At 44.2% G+C, this 21,355-nt stretch overlaps 1 protein-coding gene across 7 annotated transcripts in view; it reads left to right on the top strand.

The window, feature by feature from the left end:
• LRP1 (LDL receptor related protein 1) overlaps nucleotides 1-21,355 on the top strand; it is a 405,127-nt gene that overhangs the window by 275,957 nt on the left and 107,815 nt on the right. For all 7 annotated transcript variants that reach the window (XM_044443327.1, XM_044443325.1, XM_044443324.1 and 4 more), the window contains 9 exons: nucleotides 1,109-1,249; nucleotides 2,876-3,001; nucleotides 3,603-3,719; nucleotides 4,556-4,636; nucleotides 8,888-9,055; nucleotides 10,653-10,835; nucleotides 12,291-12,491; nucleotides 13,736-13,981; nucleotides 19,115-19,312. In XM_044443327.1, the coding sequence (XP_044299262.1) occupies nucleotides 1,109-1,249; nucleotides 2,876-3,001; nucleotides 3,603-3,719; nucleotides 4,556-4,636; nucleotides 8,888-9,055; nucleotides 10,653-10,835; nucleotides 12,291-12,491; nucleotides 13,736-13,981; nucleotides 19,115-19,312 (1,461 nt within the window). The remainder of the gene's footprint in view (nucleotides 1-1,108; nucleotides 1,250-2,875; nucleotides 3,002-3,602; nucleotides 3,720-4,555; nucleotides 4,637-8,887; nucleotides 9,056-10,652; nucleotides 10,836-12,290; nucleotides 12,492-13,735; nucleotides 13,982-19,114; nucleotides 19,313-21,355) is intronic.

The following is a 21,355-nucleotide window of genomic DNA, read 5'->3' as shown; positions in this document are numbered from 1 at the left end:
CACACAAAATATTGACACTTTGGGCCCAATTTGGACAGTTTCTCTTAGGGGTTGTACTCACTTTTGTTGCCAGCGGTTTAGACATTAATGGCTGTGTGTTGAGTTATTTTGAGGGGACAGCAAATTTACACTGCTATACAAGCTGTATACTCACTACTTTACATTGTAGCAAAGTGTCATTTCTTCAGGGTTGTTACATGAAAAGATACAATAAAATATTTACAAAATGTGAGGGGTGAACTCACTTCTTTGATATACTGTATATGCCCTTATTTGGTAACATGCTCTTCCTGGTGGGATAGCAACAAAGCAAAGCCTCCTGAAAAGATCTCGGGGTCAGATTGATTTATATAAGAAAAGAGTTACTATTTTATGCAGAGGTGTGTGTCACTGAGACAGCTTTCCCCAAGCTAGTATCCTCCAGATGGTGTCGGGTTACAACACCAGTTTTTCCCAGCCAGCTATGGCACAGCCATAGTATTCAATGGCAAAACCAAGGTGTTAGACTAGTCACACATGTATTAATTAATGTTGCACTTTTTGGTAAATAGCATTCCCTCCTATCCAAATAGAGAGCCTCCCTCCACCAACAGCTGTTATTTGCAGAGACAGAGGTCTCCTTCCAGTGCAGGTAACCAGGGTGGTAGAGTTTCTGGATCCTGCAGGGGCAGAACATTAAAGCAGCTTTCCCCAGCTTGGTCCCTGCAAGATGTTTTGGGTTATGCTCCAAGAGTTCCTGAGCACTGGCCAGGCTGGCTAAGGCTGATGGCAATTGGAAGCCCAGAACATTAGGAGGGTGCAAGACTGGGGAAGGCTGGGAGGACACCAGGTTAAGGAAGACCTTGGTTCTGATTAAATCCTTTTCTCCCATTTAGGCTTTTGTTTTTAATGGACACAATTGCTAATTGCACAAATAACTTCAGATCAAGATTGGCCTTGAGTACAGCACATTTCTTAGCTTCTGTGGCATTGTGGGAAATCTGGAATTAAGGAATGCTATTCAAAAGGTGTTCTGGGAAAAAAAATACCTGTTTCTAGTTCCTAAGGAAAATGCCTCTCCTTGAAAATCTTTTTCCTCCAACCCTCTTCCTTTTCCTTACTTGCCTAGCCAACCCGTCTTATGTCCCACCACCGCAATGCCAGACTGGGGAGTTCGCTTGTAAGAACAGCCGGTGTATACAGGAACGTTGGAAATGTGATGGGGACAATGACTGCCTGGACAACAGCGATGAGGCACCAGAGCTCTGCCGTACGTATTTTCTTGAGGAGTAGCAAGAGGAGGGTTCTCTTTGATTGATTTTACCCTGTCCAAGGGCTCCACCTACAGACTTGGTGTGCCCTGTCACAGGGCCAAACTGTTATTTTAAATGCATGGTGTGTAACTGAGTGTGCCCCAGGTTGGTCCCCTGCACATGAGTAGGGTGAGATTAAACCTTCCCTCTGTAGCTTCTTTCCTCCAAAAACTACCCTCCCCACAGTACAGGGGCCAAAGAAAAACCCTCTCTCCATAGGAACCAGTTAAGTTTTTTTCCCTTTCTTTAGCTCATAGGTAGGCTAGGGAAATTTTAATGTGGAGAAAGAGGCTTGGTGTGGGGAGGGGGGTAGGTTTAATCCACATTCTACTCACATGATGTAGTCCTGATCTGGATTGGAAATCCATGCATTTACACTCAAGTTAACAAAAAGGAACAGGTGAATAATGCAATACATTTAAGGTAGTATGCAGTTTATCCCTCAGACCAGGAATCTGGAGGTAAACATGAGAGATGGAATTAAATAGTTCTGTTGGACTGTGGGATCAGATCTCTTGGTTTGCACATTCAGCACAAACTGAAAGGAAGTGGGAGAACTGAACCAGTGCAGTTCAGAGTTCATGTTTTCTCTTTTGGACCTTGCCACGGTTCTGTATATTTCATAGATAAGGTTACTGTTGTAAGCAGAAAATCTGTTTGGTGTGGAATTTCAGCTTTCATTTGAAAAGAAACAAATGGCTAGCCCTTAGGGTAGCAGAGGAAAATAATTTTTTTCTTGATTTTTCTCACCCTCTGTTACTCTCTGTTACGTGTTTTCCTGGAACACCACCCTTTCCCAACCTGAGTTATTTGAAAATGTGGTTAGAAGATTGTACTTCCATGGAAAGTCCCAGGTTCAGTCCTCGACCCCTTCAGTGAAAAGAATTGGATAGTAGGTGATGGAGAATACCCTTTTCTGCCTGAAGCCCTGGAGAATAAGCACTTTCAGCCAGAGTAGATGGCCCTGGATTAGATGAGTGAAGAATCTGACCTGGTATAATTCAGCTTCCTACAATGCAATGATAAATTAGGTGAAAATCTGGGTTTTCTGTTTGCTGGTTATTTGGTTACAGAATACTCACTGACCTGGCTTCACTGAATGAATAACTTCCCATTACTAGTCTTAGGTGAGCTATTGCTAGCATGATGTGATGATTCAAGGGTCGGAGTGGGACCTGGGAGATTCATGTTCAAGTCCACATTCAGCCATGAAGCTCACTGAGTGCTTTTGGGCCAGTTGTGGACTCTTAGCCCAACTTAGCTCACAGGTATGCTATTATAAGGATAAGTGGAGTCTGGAAAGCTGCCTTGGGTTCCTCACTAGAGGAACAAAGGAGGATATCAATGCATCACAATGGCAGTAGCAGCAGCCACAGCTGTTCTTTTGTGTGGTCTCTGTGCTGCACACATATGGATTCTGCCTGCACAGGGCCTGTTGTCCGAACTGCAGTAGCAATAATATCGTTTGTTGAGGGAAGACTGTTGTTCTGACCTGGTTCTGGATCACTGGAATATGTTTACGGGAAAGACTTGCCTTGTGCCATGTGGTTGTAAAAGATGGTCCTCTCTTTGCCATCCTCCAGATCAGCACACATGCCCCTCAGACCGTTTCAAGTGTGAGAATAATCGCTGCATCCCCAACCGCTGGCTGTGTGATGGGGACAATGACTGTGGGAGCAACGAGGATGAGTCCAACTCCACCTGCTCAGGTGAGGGACCTTCGTGCTCTGTCTTTTTATCTTGTCTGTATCTATCATATTTTTATCCTGCTGTTTTTCCGAAGTGCCCATCATTCTCTCCCATGTTGTGTTCACAGCAACCTTGTAAGGGGAGTTGGTTGAATGTAGGACAAGACTGTAGAGGGACCTTCACCAATCTGGTGTCTTCCAGACAGTTTGGACTTCAACTCTCACCTGTTGCAGCCAGCATTCCTAAGAGTCTGGAATGCTGGATGCTGTCCTCAAAGGATTTGGAGGGCATCAGGTTTGGAAAGGCTGCTGTACAGTCAGATATTTTAATGCTTTTGTCTTTCTGGTCTGTGGTTAGAGGATTTGGGATCTGTGCAGGTTGACTTTTGACCTTATAATTGCCCCTTGCCCTACCAGCTTGGACAGTACCAAGGAATGCAGCCCGTTTTGGTGGTCATTGTCACTTCTACCAAACAGGTGCTTCCTCAAGTTCAGATCTTTCCATTTGACATGTTCAGCTGCCAGTGTTTTACATGTTCATATGGTCGCTTTACTGGGATATTTCAGGAATGTCCAGTTCTGCCACTAACTTTTCCTCTCTGATCTGTTGCTGTTCACCCAGCTCGTACCTGCCCTGCCAACCAGTTCTCCTGTACCAGTGGCCGCTGTATACCACTCTCCTGGACCTGTGATTTGGATGATGATTGTGGGGACCGTTCTGATGAGTCAGCCTCATGTGGTGAGTGATGGAAAATATGCAGGTGTATTAGGGTCAATGAATGCATGGACACAAATCAATAAGAATTGTTGCAGTGTTGATAGTTACGTGCACTGGGGTAATAGCTGGGCATTCGGTAGCCAAATGGCCTGGAGAAGTCATACTGGTGGACCATAGGCTTTCTCACACATCAAGATGGGCTATGAAGTGTACGCTCAGCAGAGAATTGTGCCTGATCCTGATTTGTTTCTAAGTATGCATTTGTACCCCTCATGCATCATTTTTTTAGATGGATGCTAAAGACTTAAAATATTTTTTAAACACACAGTATTGTCTTGGCAGAATTTACTCTATTGCAGTCCTAAAGGTGCAATCTCTCTCCCCTGCCCTCATAGTTCTACGGCTCCCAGCATTCCCCAGCTACTCACTCTGGCCAGGGCATGCTGGGAGAAGTAGAACTTATTGCAGCAAGTGTACATAGAATGGTGTCTTAATTAATGTTAATTTATGTGATTTAGAGAAAGTAATCAGAAAAGGTTTTATTCAAAATTGGACCTTTTTGTGCATGCTCTTAAAGAGACATACAAGATAATATTGATCATGATTTTGATGGGCAAAATGTACATGCCAGAATAACAAGCCCTAAGTAGCAAAGGGCAACCAGTGGCCTTTGGCTGACACTAAGATGTCCCACAGGCCAATCCCCTGGCTAGGCTCACCTCCAGCATGCAGTTCCTGACTTGCCACCCACCACTGCATGCAACCCTCTGGCACAAAATGGTTTCCGGCTTTGTTCTGTAGATAACAGGGCATCCTGTATATGGAAGACTGACTCTGCCCTTTTTCTCCCTCTGCAGCTTACCCAACTTGCTTCCCTCTGACCCAATTCACTTGCCACAATGGCCGCTGCATCAACATCAACTGGAGATGTGACAATGGTAAGTGCCATGTTGCTGAGCAGTACTCTGGCTGTGGAGGCTAGAAACAAAGGGATGTGGCTGTGATGGGGAATAGGGAATGCTTTGGAATGGGGTAATCTTGAACTGTGTTTCCCATGTTTGCCATCTCTTCATGGTTTTCCCATTGTGCTTTCTTTACCCTGCTGCCTGTTCATCCCATATCTACATTAGAGTGGGGGATTGCCTTGACTCTAATGGGATTTCATGGACTCTCTCCTGCTCTACCAGGATACTTCTAAAGCATTGAGTTGGCAGTGCAAGCATTAGATCTCCCCTTGGTGAAATCTTACCAGCCTAACCTTTCTACCAGGGATGAGTTTTGAGGTGCTCCTTAAATCCCAGCACACAACTGAGGAAGTTCAGGAATAGTTCAGTTCCACTGACACTTTTAATATGAACCAGTGATGGTTTACTAGGGACTTTGAATCAGGTTTAGTTTAGGGCCACTCTTTCATCACATTGCATGCTTGGACTGCTTTGATCTGCTGTGAAGCTTTCAGAGCTTAGGAATTACCCCTTTTCCTGAAACTACTACAGGTAGTAGATGTTGAAGGTGGAGATGGGAATAAATTTGTACCCCAGCAGCATTCTGGGGAGAGATTTAGTGCATGCATGGATGGATTTTTTCTTTAAGCTCAAAATTAAAGGCCCAGCACATTCACCAAAATCAAATGATGATAGTTTGCCTGTATTGTACCACTTCAGGCTGCAGGCAGCTATTGGATTAGATTTTGAACACTTCACACAAGCAAAAATCCCTGCATTTGCACACCAGGGAAAGAAGCTTTGCCTTCTTGCTGACGTGCCAGTTTTCTATGGGTGGGAACTTTGAGCTGAGAGTAGTGGCATTCAAATCCCACTCCTGGGGAAACATGACATGAAGAAGAGGGCACAGGAAAAGCTTTAGCTCTTGATTATCTAAATGACTGCAGTATGAGGAGTGGGAAAAATCTCCTCTGGTGAAATAGGCTACTGAACATAGTGCTACTTCTGAGGTTGTTGTTTTGCCTTCCTGTAGGAAAGCGTGCCTTGACTGACTTGTCTTGAGTCAGTTATACTTACTTGTCCGAAGACCCCTTGGTAAAATATGTCATGCTGTTGGCTCCACCTCTGTGGGTTCACACATTGCAATCTGGACTATACAGATAGTTGGGGAGGGGGAGAAGGAAGATGAAGTTCAGTGCTGCCTCGACTGGCGGGGGTGGACTTTGACAAACTGTTGGTCCTTCCTAGGCCTCTGACTGTAACTCCAAACAAGCCACAGAGAATGTTGTCAGTATAAATAGGAATGGAGCCATATTAGGGAAGGGACCATACATCTCAGTGCTTTCCACGCAGAAAGTCCTGGCTTCAGTTTCCAGCTCAGTGCTTTCCACGCAGAAAGTCCTGGCTTCAGTTTCCAGCTCAGTGCTTTCCACGCAGAAAGTCCTGGCTTCAGTTTCCAGCTTCTCCAGATAAAAGAATCAGAAAAACTCTCTGGTGGTGCTTGAAATTATGGGACCTGTAGTTCAATGTGATTGGAGGGCAGTGGGTTGAAGAAGGCTGAGCTTTAACCATGGGTTATGAATCTGGCTTGTTCATCAAACTGGAGTTTATTATAAGCCATGATTTTTGCTTTGTATGTAGCAAACAAGAAACAAGGAAAGTGAAAGTGAATCATGGCTTATTCCTCCTTTTCCTCCTGTGTGCATGGGAAGGGGAAAGGGGAAGGGAGAGCACTTGAGCCTAAGGCTCAAACTCACATAGATTCAAGTACATAATGCTTTAATTATGGTTTACTGTTTCACATGAAACAGACTGGAGCTAAGCATGCTTTGCTTATTGAAATTAGTGGTCTGGAATAGCCTTTCTTCCATTCTTCCTGAAAGCTGAAAATTCAGGAAAGTAGCCTAGAATTTTTCTAAGGGGGGTACCACAGCCTCACCCTTCTCTCAATATACCACTATCATCCCTGGTGAGGACTACTTCAGCTTCGGATGCAGTCCTATGCTTCTATCCCCTCTTACAGGCTTTGAGATGCCTCTCCTGGTGCCCTTCCCTCTTTCTCTTTCCCCTTTCATCTTCTGTCTTGAGCATGCCTGTTTGTCTCCATTTTTGTATTTTATTTCTGCTTTTCATGTTGACCTTGTTTCTTTTTGGATATCGTATTGCTGGTTTGTGCATTTGTTTGTGTGTGTGTTCACTGTGCCCACTCTCCTGTCTTCTCTGGTTGGTTTCTGTGTTTCAGAAAAGGATTGTGGGGATGGCTCTGACGAAAAGAATTGTCCAAAAGCTACCGGTTAGTGCATAGATCAACATGCACCTCAATTTCCCCCCACACTCTCTCTGTTCCCTTAAATACCCCTCACTTTTCTGCACAATCCTAAGTGACTGCAGGAAAATGCAAAGCAAAAGGACGTTTTCCTAATCCTCCTTTGTTTAGCCTCTGATAATATAATTGGATACAACAGTTCTGAAGCTCAGAAGACCTATTCTGGGACCTGCCTTTCCTTTTAGCTAGTAACATTCTCATCAGCATGGAAGAAACTGGAGGAATTTCTTCTCTGTGTCCCATAGGCTCACTATTGTGGGATTTATAGCTCAGATTGCAGAAGCTTCCATCAATTAGATTCTTGCTTCAGTCATACAGACCAAGTCCATGTATGTGTTCTTACTCAGAAGTAGGTCTCACTTCATCCAGTAATACTTCTATGAACAACCGTCAGGCTTTGGAAGGATAGGAATAGGGACTATTTCAAGTGGTGGGTAATTTCTCTTTTGTCTCTCTGTGCCCCCCTTTCTGAAGCTAACTGAAGCAATTTACAAAACATTCAGAAAATAAAAAATGTAATTAGATTAAAATTAGCAAACATGAAAAAGAACCCTAAAAACATAATCTTTGGCACAAAAACATCTTCAGGGACTGCTTCTCTCCATAGAATTTACAGCTCAACCTGCCCATGCTTACTAAGTGATCCTATTGCTCTCCTGTATTTTTTATTATTATCTTTTCCTTTTGCAAGCAACTTACACAGTAGTTGTCCTCTCCATTTTATCCTCACAAAAGCTCTGTGAGGCAGGTTAGGTTGAGAGTCACCAACTGGCTCAAAGTTGCCATGTGGGGAGAGACACCAGAATCTGTCAAACCCCCCTGTCCAGCACTCTCACTGCAACACCATGGTCGCCATCACAGGAATTACTTCCGAGTGATGCTTTAAGGGAGCAAAAACATCTTTGCATTTCTTAACTGTGTGTGAAAATTAGGTGCCCTCTTTAACGGGAGTAATCCCTTGCACAGGATAGGCTCTGAGACAGATCTGTGAATGGCATTTCAGTGATCTCCAAGGTCTGTCTCGGAACAAGTGCCAAAATTATCCTGAGAGAAGCAGGTGAGTGCACATTCTCCTGCTCTCTTTCTGTCAGGGTAAACGCCAGTGCATCAATCAGTTTAGCCCTGCCAACATGCTTAGCCAAGGGAGAAGGAGGCCATTCATCATTCCGTGTGCCACACTGTGCTCCAGAATTTGGCGAGGAGACTTTGATGAAGGGAGGGGGAGGTGAAGCAGGAGCAATGATTCAAGCCACCAAATCCAAGTGGGGCTTTAGCCAGGGAGAAGAAAATCCGATAATGCAAGGGTGTATAGCAGTAAGCTGATTCAGCTGGAAACTTTTGCAAGCTAAACTCTTTGAAGAAATGTTTGTCCTTGTTTAAAAACTTGATGAGCCGCTACAGACTGTAAAAGTGATGTGTTAGATCTGGTCAAAACTGGCCATACACATACATGCGCAGAGGAATGTCCAGATGCCACGGTTCAAGAATCTAGTAGCAGGATATTTGCTCTGTCACTTCACCCACTCCCTTTTCCCCCATGGTGCATGAGGTGATCTATGCAGTTTCTGTGTTTTCATCATCATCATTATTATTATTACTATTACTGTTACTACTATTGTTAGTCTTTTTAGTTGCTTTACTAGTGGCAAGAGCTCTTGGGATGATGGGAAGCATGCCTGGCTAAAGCATGCATGGGGTAGGAGGGTGCCATTAACATGGACTTGTTGGGATGCCACAGTCCCTTCTGCTTAGACAGCGGGTGCATCGCTGAAAGGTCTGGAGCATTCTAGCTGCTTGCCAGCCAGGGGAATCTGCGTATAGCTTTGGAGTAGCCTAGCGGGTGTGCGAGGGAAAGGGTCACGTCTGCTCCCTGGGGCCTCTTAACCATCTCCCTCTTGCATTCTTCCTCTGACTTCCAGATAACGACTGTGGAGACAACAGCGATGAAGCCGGCTGCAGCCACTCCTGCTCCAGCAACCAGTTCAAGTGCAACAGTGGCCGCTGCATCCCCGTGCATTGGACCTGCGATGGAGATAACGACTGTGGGGACTACAGCGATGAGACCCATGCCAACTGCACCAACCAGGGTGAGCGTGAGCCAGCTCTTCACACTTAGCCAGAGGGAAGGCTCTCGGCAGCGGCTTCCATCTGATTTTCATATGTAGAACTTAAACCTGTGCTCAGAATTAGTTGATTGAATCAACTAACAATCAAAGCATCTTATAGAGGGTTCTGCTGATTTTCATTTATAGTCATTCCAGTCTTCGCGTGTATGTATTCTGTGCAAGCAATCATCAGTGGTTCTGTGGTATGTGTTTTCTTCAGAATATGAAATACCAGTGAAAGGCAATTTATACAGAGTCTACAGAAAAATTGTAAAATAAATAAACCAAAGTGGGAACAGTTAGGAAACAATGACCAGAGAAGCCATGTTGGAGGTAGCAGCAACAGCATAGATCGAGGCTGCAGAATCTCAGATGCCTGAGCCTGATCTGCCCCAGCTGCGGTCCCAGTCTTGGTTTTTACAGTTGGCCATACACCCTTCCCCTGGCCCCATATGCTCTTCCCCTGTGCCAGTTGGTGGTTTCCCAGCTCTGGCACAGTTTTTCCCCGTTTTGGACAGATGAAATGCATTTCTTGGGGCTTCATTACTGTCCATGACAGCTTTAATCTCAAGTATACTGGCACTGGTATTTTGGGCCCCTCCAGATTTTGCCTTTGGCCTTGCCCTACACTGCCCACTCTTGCCTCCCCACAATGGAATGTAGCATGCAGGCTGAAAGAGGTTCAACACCCCTGGTGTAAGACCGTAAAAGCACTGCTCCTCTGGATTAGAACCTTTTACAGGCAATGCCTGTGTGTTTTGACTTCTCTCCCCCAGAGAAGTAGACACTTGTTTTTCTGGCTTGTTTTCAAATGTAGCAAACCTGAGCTTCTCAGACAAGCTTAACTTCTTCATGACTTTTGCATTCTCCCTGCTGGTTTTGGTTGTCAGATTGTTACAATGGCTTCTGCTTCTGGCATAGCCAGTAGGGGCAGAAGATTTCCCCCAGGTTCCAAAAGATTGGATTGCAAATCAGCCCTTCCTCTCCAAGCAAAGACTATTTGTCTTCAGCCTGATAGACATCCTGCCTTCTATTTTGTTAGGTAGGAGTTTTTCCTGCCATTTTAAGACTTAATTTTATTTCCTAATTTAAATATGTATAGGTCACCTTTCTGAACAAAGTATCTGAGGCAAATAGTAATATACAACTGTAAGAATGCAATGATATTGTAATAAAATGTAAAAATGCAAAATAATCAGACATTAACATGCAATTCACCCTGTATTAAAAGAAACCAGAGCTGTAGCTATAAAAGATCCATAAACCAGCAGCATGACCAATAAAATTCATCCATTAAAAGCCATTCAAGCATTTTAAATATTTCAGCTGAAGGAGCCGCCTGCCTATCCTTTGAGAAGGAATTGCACAAAGCTGAGAATCCATATGGAGAAGGCCCACAGTGCCTACTAGTCTAACTAATATTAAGGGTGGACCTACAAGTGAGGCTTGCATTGCTGCTTTTAAAGCATGGGGCTGGGGGTTATATGGGCCCAGGAAGTTAATGGCACCTAAATGATACCCACAGTTAGTTGCCAGCTTTAAGCTAGTTAACCTCCTGCCTGTGTCATTCCTTCCCCAGCCACACGCCCACCTGGAGGCTGCCACACAGATGAGTTTCAGTGCCGGCTGGACGCACTCTGCATTCCTATGCGCTGGCACTGTGATGGGGACACCGACTGCATGGACTCCAGCGATGAGAAGAACTGTGAGGGTGTCACCCACGTCTGTGACCCAAATGTCAAGTTTGGCTGCAAAGACTCTGGTAATGGCATTGCAGGGTTTGGGGTGGAGTTCTCTGGCTCTGCAGGCACACATCCAGATAACTGTAATGTAAGGGTTCAGAAGTGCTGTTCTAACACCTCTGGAGAACGAGTGCAGTGTGTGTGTAGAGTGTTGGGCTGTAGCTAGGAGACCTGGTTTTGAATCCTAACCTGTCCAGGAAGTTCACAGATAAGGGGTGACGTTGGGCCAGCCTGTTGGAATCAAGGCAGAGCAGATATGAGTGATTTTACAAACACTCAGCAAAAATGTCAAAGTGGGCAACCATGTCCTCTTCAACTGTCACCAGTCCTTGATCTAACAGACTTTTCATAGTGCAGAAAATCTCCTTCAGATGACTCCATGCAGAAGTAGCCATGGTGGAAATAGTGAGCAGTCACTATTTTTCAAGCAGGAGGCCCTTCACCATTATTGTTGTTATGGTTGTAATTATTAATCTAATTTCTATATAGCCAAATAGCTGAAACTGTCTGGGTGGTTCACAACAATTCACAAATGCAATAAAATATCACATAAAATATTCCAGTATGCAACATTTTGAAACAATTTTGCAACTGAAACTATTTCTGTACAAACAAGATCTGTAAAAAAAACAGCTGGCTTCCTGCCCCATCATGCTACTTTGGCTTTGCGTGCTACCACTGAAGGCCCCTTGGAGGACTTTCCTGGCAGAGTTCTTTTCTCCTCTCCTTCCCTGCTTTGGTCATCACACTGTACACCAGACTCAGACTTTTCAGACCTCTCCACATTCCTGTCCAATATGAGCAATGCCTTGGTCAGTCACTCAGTCTACCACCTAATTCCCTGGCAACTTTCAGCCGAATTCCAAGAGTTTCACTTGATTCTTGGATGCAAATACTGGTGCAGCTAGCCAGTAATGGTGCTCTTTCTTCATTACAACTTACTGAGTAGTTTGTCCTCCATTTTTGAAGCCTTTCTAATATTATTGCATTGCATTGCAATCTTGCTTTCTTCCTCTTGCAAGAAACCCAAGATAACTTTACCAGGTTCTCCTTCTTGCCATTTTAACCCCACAAGAGCAACCCTGTGAGGTAGGTTAGGCTGGAAGTTTGTGGCTGACACAGAGTCACCTAATGAGCTCTGTGGCTTACAGAGACTATAACCCAGAGGTCCGATTCAGTGCTCTAACCACTATACTATGTTATACTGGCTGTCTAGTAGCCCAGGTCACAGCAACCAGCCAGCTGCTAAACAAACGCCTGTGTGAATAATTAGGGAAATGCTAGCTGGTTCACTTTGTTGTGTGAACCAGGTCAGAGAGAGCAAGAGAGAGAGCAGGGAGCCTGCTTGAGATGGCTGGGAGCCACCAATGGCCCTCAGGCCTTGCAAAGGCATGCACTGAATTTGCTTTGAAGTAATTAACTTTGTCTCTCATCTTCTCTGCCATTTTGAACATTGTCTTCGCCTCTCCTCCTAGCCCGGTGCATCAGCAAAGCTTGGGTATGCGATGGGGACAACGATTGTGAGGACAACTCTGACGAGGAGAACTGCGAGTCACTGGTGTGCAAGCCACCTTCACACACTTGTGCCAACACCACATCAATCTGTCTTCCTCCTGAAAAGTTGTGCGATGGCAACGATGACTGTGGGGATGGGTCTGATGAAGGAAAACTCTGTGGTGAGTGTGAGGTTGAGAAGTGACTTGCCAGGGTTCTCTCCTAAAGTTGTTCTTTCACTGGCTCGTGAAACCAGGGTGATTGGCTGGCTTCCATTCCTTGATCTGTTCATCTTTATGCTGCTCAGGAACCAGGACCCCCTCAGTTCTCTGCTCTGTTTCAGCAAAGAAATTGGGCAGGCTGAGAAGTGGCGCTCATCTGTCCATCATTGGTGATTCAGTGTGAAGGGTGTGTAATGGTGAAGGGTGTGAGTTCTGAACCTGGAAGCATCCTGTTCAAATCTTACCTCAGCCATGAAGTCACAATAAAATTAATGGATCATTTTATTTTCATTTTAATCTGCTTTGGGAGTATTGCTTAGGCAGCAGGATTTAACACCTGCCCCTGAAATAAACAAATAATTACTACTGACTAAGTACTAGGTTGAGATTCAATAATCATACTTTTTTAATGAGTTAAGAGCTATACGGCCAGCTGAATGATGAGAAGATTTGGGAGGATGGACCTATGCATGTCCTGCCCAGGGCCCACCCTGAGTGAGCTCAGCAAAGGATGATGTCCCATTGCTTGTGCTGAAGTAAGGTTCAAATTCTGTGCTGGTCAGCTTTGTACATGGAACAAACAGAGGCACCACTTTCCTTTCACCTTACAGAATAACTTGGGTCAGCCCTGGGGAAGAGATGCCCATTTATTTATTTAAAAATTTTCTATGCCGTCCATTATTAAAGAAAGGTCTCTGAACGGCTTACGAGGAAGGAAACCAAGAACAATACCATAACAATGACACGCAGCACACTACATCTAAAATAGTAATAACAACAGGATAAAACCAATTAATTGTTAAAATACCGGGAGAATAAAAAGGTCTTTGTCTGATGCCAAAAAGAATAGAGCGACGGTGCTAGGAGAACCTCCCTGGGAAGCATTTTCCACAGTCGGGTGCCACCGCTGAAAAGGCCCTTCTCCAAGTAACTATTCTCCTAATTTCCTTCAAAGAGGGTTCCCGGAGAAGGGCCTCTGCCTCCAATCTCAGGAGTCATGCTGGCACATAGGGAAGAAGGCACCTTGAGTTCAGATTTCTGCATTGATAGTTCTGAGAGTGGAAGTAAAGTGAGTTTATTAGCCAGGGGACTGACAGTGCAGGCCTAGCATTTTTCTCCCTCAGGCCTAGCAGCAGATTGTGAGCAACTTGAACACAAAGCAGAATTTCTCATAATGTCTCCTTGGTGTCTCTAATTTCTGACAGACCTTTGCTCTCTGAACAACGGGGGCTGCAGCCACAACTGCACCGTGGCCCCAGGTGAGGGCATTGCATGCTCGTGCCCGCTGGGCATGGAGCTGGGTGCTGACAACAAGACCTGCCAGATCCAGAGCTACTGTGCCAAACACCTCAAGTGCAGCCAGAAGTGCGAGCAGAACAAATACAGTGTGAAGTGCTCTTGCTACGAGGGGTGGATGTTGGAGCCTGACGGCGAGAGCTGCCGCAGCCTGGGTGAGCACACACGGGTCTTGTGTATACCTCTTGGCCTTGCTGGGGTGGAAGAGGGCTTCAGGTTTAATCAGAGTCAGGGACACTGGACATCAGACTCTCAAAGCAGTGCATCTAGTCCAGGGGTGTAGAATCTTAGGCCAGGGTACTAATTAGGCTGTTCAGGGTTCCTCTAATGGCCATGTCCCTTTCTCTGGCCCCACCTATTTCCCCAAATCATGGATTCGTTGGCATTTTCCTAGTCTTTGTACTGGTCTTCTTCCTTTCTAAATTAAATGCACTTCTGAAAGCTTAGTTACTGGCAATAAGAGCTGTAAGTTTAATTAGGCTGGGAGTTCTCTGTTGTTTTGGTCCCGCTCACTTTGCCTTCATGTCCACCCCTTTGGCCTTTGGTCCCACCCAGCATTGGAACATGGCCCTCAAGAACTTCTTCTCTGGTACAGAATGTGCCCCTTGGTGTGAAAGACGTTCTGCACCCTTTGCCTAGCCCCTTCTTGGCTGGGCATGTAAGTTCTCTGAGACACATTACAGAGAAATAGGGAACTTGGAGCTCATCATCTCCTGGAATTCCTTTGAAATACGAGATAAGCCAAGAGGGAGCAAGCTGAGATCTCTTTCTGTTTGACAAATCAAGAACATTCACGCAAACACCATTCTGGCATGTGGAGGGTTCACGCCAGCAGAGCTTCAGTACATCAGTCACATCTCATCAGTGCAGTTCCCTTAGCGTCTTGTCAACTCCAGTACCAACTCCAAAATAGATGTTACTATCCACCAAGAAATAGTCACTACCACTTCAGTCAGGTGTTCTTTTCTGGGGCAAGGTCAGGGTAGCGTCCCTTGTTTGCCTTCCTTTCGCAGTGTTCAGTTGCTGCTTAGTGCTCCACTTCTGGGTTTGAGCGGAAGAACATTTCTCTTGGAACTCATTTTTCACCGGTGTCCTGCATGAGGTCTGAACAGGTATCATAAGAAACTTGGGGTTTTCTCACAAGTGAGCCAACTCACACAAGAGGTTGGGTGTGATAAGACCTCTTTGCCTCCTGTCAGAGGCAGGTCACTGATACATAATTCTAAGTAATTAGCTTTTATTACACAAAAAAGGTACAAGGGAGCCAGTCTTTTTTCTTTTTTCTTAACTAACAAAATAATATTATACAAAATGCATGATAATTATTTATTTAGATCTATATATATACATCCTCTCTTTTTTTTCTTTCCTTCACCTCTCTCAGGAAGACCTCTTCCCCATCTAAAATTGCATTCAGTCATACGAAGTTTTCCTTCCTTTTTGTTAATATATATTCAATACACAACTCCAAATTTTATCAAAATTATTCTTGTCAACTCTTTTTCACCTTAATACTATGTATCAACTTGTCATTAAGAGCTGTATTCCAAATTTTCTTATACAATTCACGTAGAATTTATGTTTTTCCTTCCAGTTGTTTGCTATTTTAAATCTTACAGCTGTTAATAAATGTGCTACTAATTCTTTAACATTCCTTTTCTAGTTGGAAATAATGACAATCATACAATTCCAGGGTCTGCTTCAATATCTAAAATTAATATTTTACTGATTTCCTTAAAAAGCACTTTCCAAAATTTCATAGTTTCTTCACATTCCCACCACGTATGGAAATAAGTACCCATGTTTTTACCATATTTCCAACATATATTATCCATATAAATTAATTTTACAGTGTCAGATACTATTTCCATATTCATTTGTAGAAGTTTTTCTTTATCCTAATTGACATATATTTTAATATTCTCTTATCCTGTGTTTTCCCTATTCTTCCTTACTTATAAAGGTAAAGGTTTCCCCTTGACATTAAGTCCAGACATGCCTGACTCTAGGGGGTGGTGCTCATCTCCGTTTCCTAGCTGAGGGAGCCAGCGTTTGTCCACAGACAGTCTCCATGGTCATGTGGCCGGCACGACTAAACACCAAAGTGCACGGAACTCTGTTACCTGCCCATCAAAGTGGTACCTTTTTATCTGCTTGCATTTGCATGCTTTCGAACTACAAGGTTGGCAGGAGCTGGGATAGAGCAACAGGAACTCACCCCGTTGTGCAGATTCGAACCGGCAACCTTTCGATCAACGAGCCCAGCAGCACAGCGGTTAAACCACTGTGCCACCTGCAGTCCCTTCCTTACTTATATCCCTGCTTAACTCTATTTCCCATAAGACCTTAAGAGGATCATATTGATCCTCCATTTCTCATAATATCTTATAAATTGCACTTACTGTTACTCTTGTTTGCATATTATCTTGTTTTTCCTTTTGTAATTCGATCTCTTCAAATTTAGTAATATCTAAATAATAATAATAGCATTTGCTATTTTTCTATACCCATTCTTTAGTCTTTTGTTTTAACTGGATAACATTAAACCAAGTTAACTTTTCCTTTATACCGCTTTTATCTTTTCCTTATACATTTTCTCTAGCCAATCTTTTAACCTAAGAACTTGTTTATCCTTCAGTACTTTTCTCAAACTGCCTCTCAGTTTTTCTGGAAATTCTTCTATTCTTCATCCTCAATTTGTTGTTATTCTAATTCTGCCCATATTACCTTTTGGGATTGTAATACAATATTTCATGTATCTCATGTGATTTGCTATGTAATATAATTTTATATTCAGAATACCCAATTTTTTCATTTTTCTGGTTTATACCACTTTTTTTTAAACTAATCCTCACTGTCTTGCCCCATTACAAAATTTATTAATCATATTTTACCAGTCCCAATTCTACTCTTTCAATTTTCCAGTTATTTTCCTAATATCTTAATGGGTAACATCCCCAACAAAAAATTAATCTTAGGTAATTTTTTCATTTTACGTACTGCTATTCTAGCAAATCCTAATATCTCAATCAGTATCTTTTATTATAGGCCATTCCACACAATCAAAGGCTTTAAAGATATCCATTGCTATTATACCAGGCTTTAACCTTTCCTTCCATGTGATTTCTATTACATTTAACACACTTCTAGCTGACTAGAAGGGAATCAGTCTTGTTTCAGTCTTGTTTCAGGTTGCAAGCAGTGGCTACAAAACCCTGTTTTAGCATCTAAGAAAGCTAGTTGCTTAATTTAAGGCAGACTTCCCCCACCTGGTGGCCTTCAGAGGTGGCTAGCCAGGCCATTGCATGGGAATTCTGGGTGTTGCAATCCAAACATGTCTGGAAGGCACAAAGGCAGCAAGTTGGAGAGTGGGATCCAGTTGGGAAATTCTTAGCACCCTCCCATTCCGATTAGGTATGCTAGCAAAGCCCTGCCTTCAAGGTAGACCTTTTCCTTGAGGAATGCTTAGGCAGCTCCTCCCTCCTCATGCAATGTCTGCCTCTGGTGTTCTTTAATGCCTTCTTCCCATCTTCATTCTGGCTAGGCATTCTCCTAGTTTCAGAATGGCTTGTTGGACTATCGGCAGCTTTCCTGCCAAAGTCCAGCTGCAGTGGCCTTGAGGCCTCTGCTGCCTCTTCTCTGTCCTCACCTAAGTCAGAATCAGACCTCAAATCTTCCTGAGGCATCTCTGCAGTGGTGCTAGACTTAATCCTTACACTGAATAAGTCACAGCAGAACCCCAATGTGCTTTTGGGATTTTTAAAAAAATCATGTACACGGTGGCAGGCTAAGTTGCTTACTTAAAAGCCTATTCTGTGTTCTTTATGAGACTTCTGACATGATATGGAAAATCATGAAAAATTGAGATTTGCTTTCATTTCATTGTTTCATTTTTATACTGCCTGATACACAAAGTTCTCCAGGCAGCTCAGAAAAATTAATGAGAACTCCCTTACTCAGAAACTGAGAACTAATCAGTATCTCTACTGAGATGTGGCTCAGACAACAGCTTTCCTCCAGAGAAGCCCTGTTGAAAAGCTTGGTGTGAACATGCCTCCAGCACAAAGAAGATCCGCTTGTGACCTGCCAGAGATTTCAGCCTACAGTTCCCATGAGCCCTCACCAGCATAGCTAATGGTGAAGCATGATGGGTGTTTGTAGGTCCAAACATCTGGAGAGCCACAAATTGCCCACCCCTGTTTTAGGAAAAAATGGTAGAAGACAAATGGAGCCCACTGTCTTTTAGGGACACCTCTGTGGTGTTCACCATATCTACCTTGTTCCTGCCATGCAGGAAATTTAGTCAGTTCCTCTGTGACTGAACCATACCCAGAGTGCAATCCTATGTGTATTTAGGCAGGAAAAAACCCTATAACTCCCATCAAGCCGCATGTTGACTGGGGTGTGCTGGGAGCTGCAAGCCTTTTCCTCCCTAAACATTCACAGAATTGTACCTTTAGAGTCTTTCTGGCAAGACCAGGACTTTTGTTGAACAGTGTCAGATCTGGGTGGAGGGAGGGGGTTGGGAGCAACCCTGGTCCCTCGGTTCTCCTTTGTATGCACGGAAGGTATCCGATCTGTGTCCAAGGTTCTTGTCTTCTGAGGAACTAAATGGGAAAGGGAGAGCAAAAGAGCAGTGAGGGGTGGACCAAAGTGAGCCTTTTCCAGCAACTGAGAAACACAGCGATGCTTCTGTCCTTTGGGGACTTGCCCTCATTTTGCAGCATTGGAATTGGCAGGCTCAAGAAAAGCTGCTCTGTTCCCAGTGCCCAAGGGAGGAAAGGAATTGGAGGGGGGGGGCAGGAGGGCAGATTTTAAAGCAATGCATGTCCTTCAGTTGCAGCAAGCCATTTGTTCCTTCTTGTTTTGAAGAAGGGCAGGCTGGCTAGCCCCATTCCATTAGATCTCTGGGCATTTGCCAGTGGACAGAATCCTTCATACATGTGGGTAGCTTCATTCATAGAGGGCAGGACAACAAGCCTTCATTCATATTTCTGTAAACACTAATTCTATTTTATAATGTCATAACCATTTATGAAAATGATGATTAAAATCACAGTCCAGTATTGGGCATATGATGGCAGAAGCAGAAGAGGACTGCAAGAGGCCTTCTTCTTTGCAAGTACATCAACATAGTAGAAGTTTTCAGCACCTCTTTTATTTTGAAAACCTGTGTGTCTGTGTGTTTTGGAAACATGCTCTTAAGAGACCCTCCCATTCCCCTTGCTGGACTTGAAAGTGCACAGAAATGTAATACTACTAACAAATTACCCCTTCTCAATTTTCAGACCCCTTTAAGCCTTTCATCATCTTCTCCAATCGCCATGAGATCCGGCGCATTGATCTGTACAGGGGTGATTACAGTGTATTGGTGCCTGGCTTGCGGAACACCATTGCTCTTGACTTCCACCTGAATCAGAGCTCTCTCTACTGGACTGATGTGGTAGAGGACAAGATATACCGGGGGAAGCTACATGAGAATGGAGGTGAGTTTATGATGGTCCCTGTGGCACCTGGAAGCACTTCTTATGCCCAAGGTGCATGCATCTTGGATTAAAGCTTGCTCATGATCTACTCCTATCAGGACAATACATCCCTTAACTTGGACCTCTGGCTTGCACTCACAGATAGACTCAAGTTGAGAAATGCTACTGGAACTCAGAATTAGGCATTTTGTTGGTAGACTCTATTATGCCCAGAATTGCCCATATATGTGCTAAGCTTGGGTAACAGTCTAACAAATTTTAGCGTTTTTGTCCCTCAAACCAAAATTGATTGCAAATACTTCCACAGTCTACTTGACTCAAGCATCTAAACCAGGGGTCCTCAAACTTTTCCACCAGGGAGCCAGTAAAAAGCTGCTGGTGCTGGGCTCGGGCCAGAAAGGTGGTGCCGGCGGGGTGCACGGGCTGACGTGGGGGCGGGGGCGGTGCATGCGGGCACGCGCGCTGAGGCATGGGCGGGTGCAGGCAGTGAGGCGAGGGCAGGGGTGGGCATGGCCGCACGAGGCAGCGGCTTGCTCACTTGGAGATCGTTTTCTCCTAGCGAGCAAACCGCTGCCTCCCCCCGCAGGGGGCAAGGTGGGCGGTGGCAGGTGCGTGCACATCGGGTCCAAATGGGCATGGCGGGCTGGATCCGGCCCCCGAGCCGTAGTTTGAGGACCCATGATCTAAACTGTGCCATTGCTAATCATGACAACTGTTGCTTCCACACCAGCTGTTTAATCAGAAGAGGCTGTCCTTTGCTCACTTACTTTTTTTGAAGAGAATCTGAATGCATTAGTGTCAGTCTATTATGTTCCAGTGTTCTGAGATGGCTACCTGTCTTTTTTTAAAGATCTAATTTATGCTGCTTTTAAAAATGTAATACAATCAATACAATACAATACAATACAATACAATACAATACAATACAATACACTAGCAGAGCCACTGTGGACCAGCAAATTGTGACAGGCTTTTGGGGGCTACTATGCCATAATTAGAAGTTTCTGCCTGTAACTGCTTTCTCTTCAGCACAGCTAATAAAGGGCCCCTGCACTAGTCAGTTCCCTAAGCTGGGTTGGGTGCTCATTATTTGCTCTCTTTAATATTTTTCCTCTTTTTTTATTTTTTGGTGAAATTGGAAATGTATTTACAGAGCGATCCTGTGGCCCTGTAGGCAGTCACAGTTACTTCAGATTCCCAGTGTTGACACTGGAAAAGAGCTTCTACCTGGAAGCTGGGATCCATGCTTCAGTTGTCCTCTCCCCACCTTCAGCTTATACCTGATTCTGAAAGAACAATGTTCGCTGATTCTTGGTAGCTGTGAGAATGACTTCCAGGAAGGTGTAAAGGGGGCCTTCTGGTGTGTGGGAAGGAGAGGGTGCTGGGTCCACCAGGGTGCAACATATCTTGGTAACACATTAGCTGCCTCTAAATGGCCAAAATCCACCATCTAGATCAGCCTTTCTCAGCTGGAGTTCCCCAGAATTCTGTGCTCTACAGAAGGTTACTGGGGGTCCTGCAAAAGTTCATGATCGTGTGCACATGTAATAAACATTATCTAAAGGAATGCTTGCGTCCATATATGCCCTCCCGCCCCTTGAGATCGGCAACAGATGCCCTTCTCCGGGAACCCTCCGTGAATGATATTAGGAGGATGAGTACCCAGAGGAGGGCTTTCTCTGTGGTGGTGCCCCACCTATGGAATGCGCTCCCCAGAGAGGTCCGCCTGGCTCCGTCGCTATTTGTTTTTCAGCGCCAGGCCAAGACCTTTTTATTTAAAACTTATTTTAATTGTTAACTTCTTATGGTATTTATAGGATTTTAAATTTTTAAGCCAAGATGCTACCGGGCTTTTTAATCTCTAATTGTATTAATTGTTATTTATATGCTTTAATTATGCTGTGAGCCGCCCCAAGGCTTTGTTGCGATGGAGGTGGCATAGAAATGTTTTAAATAAATGAATAAAAATAAAATAAACATTGTGTTTTCTCATTCAAACGTGTGTGCTTATAATAAAAACATGGCAATTATTCCAATTCCTCC

The sequence above is a fragment of the Varanus komodoensis genome, unplaced genomic scaffold (genome assembly GCF_004798865.1).
Source record: "Varanus komodoensis strain SLA01 unplaced genomic scaffold, ASM479886v1 scaffold41, whole genome shotgun sequence".
Lineage (NCBI taxonomy): Eukaryota > Metazoa > Chordata > Lepidosauria > Squamata > Varanidae > Varanus > Varanus komodoensis.
This window is presented reverse-complemented; position numbering and strand designations above follow the sequence as displayed.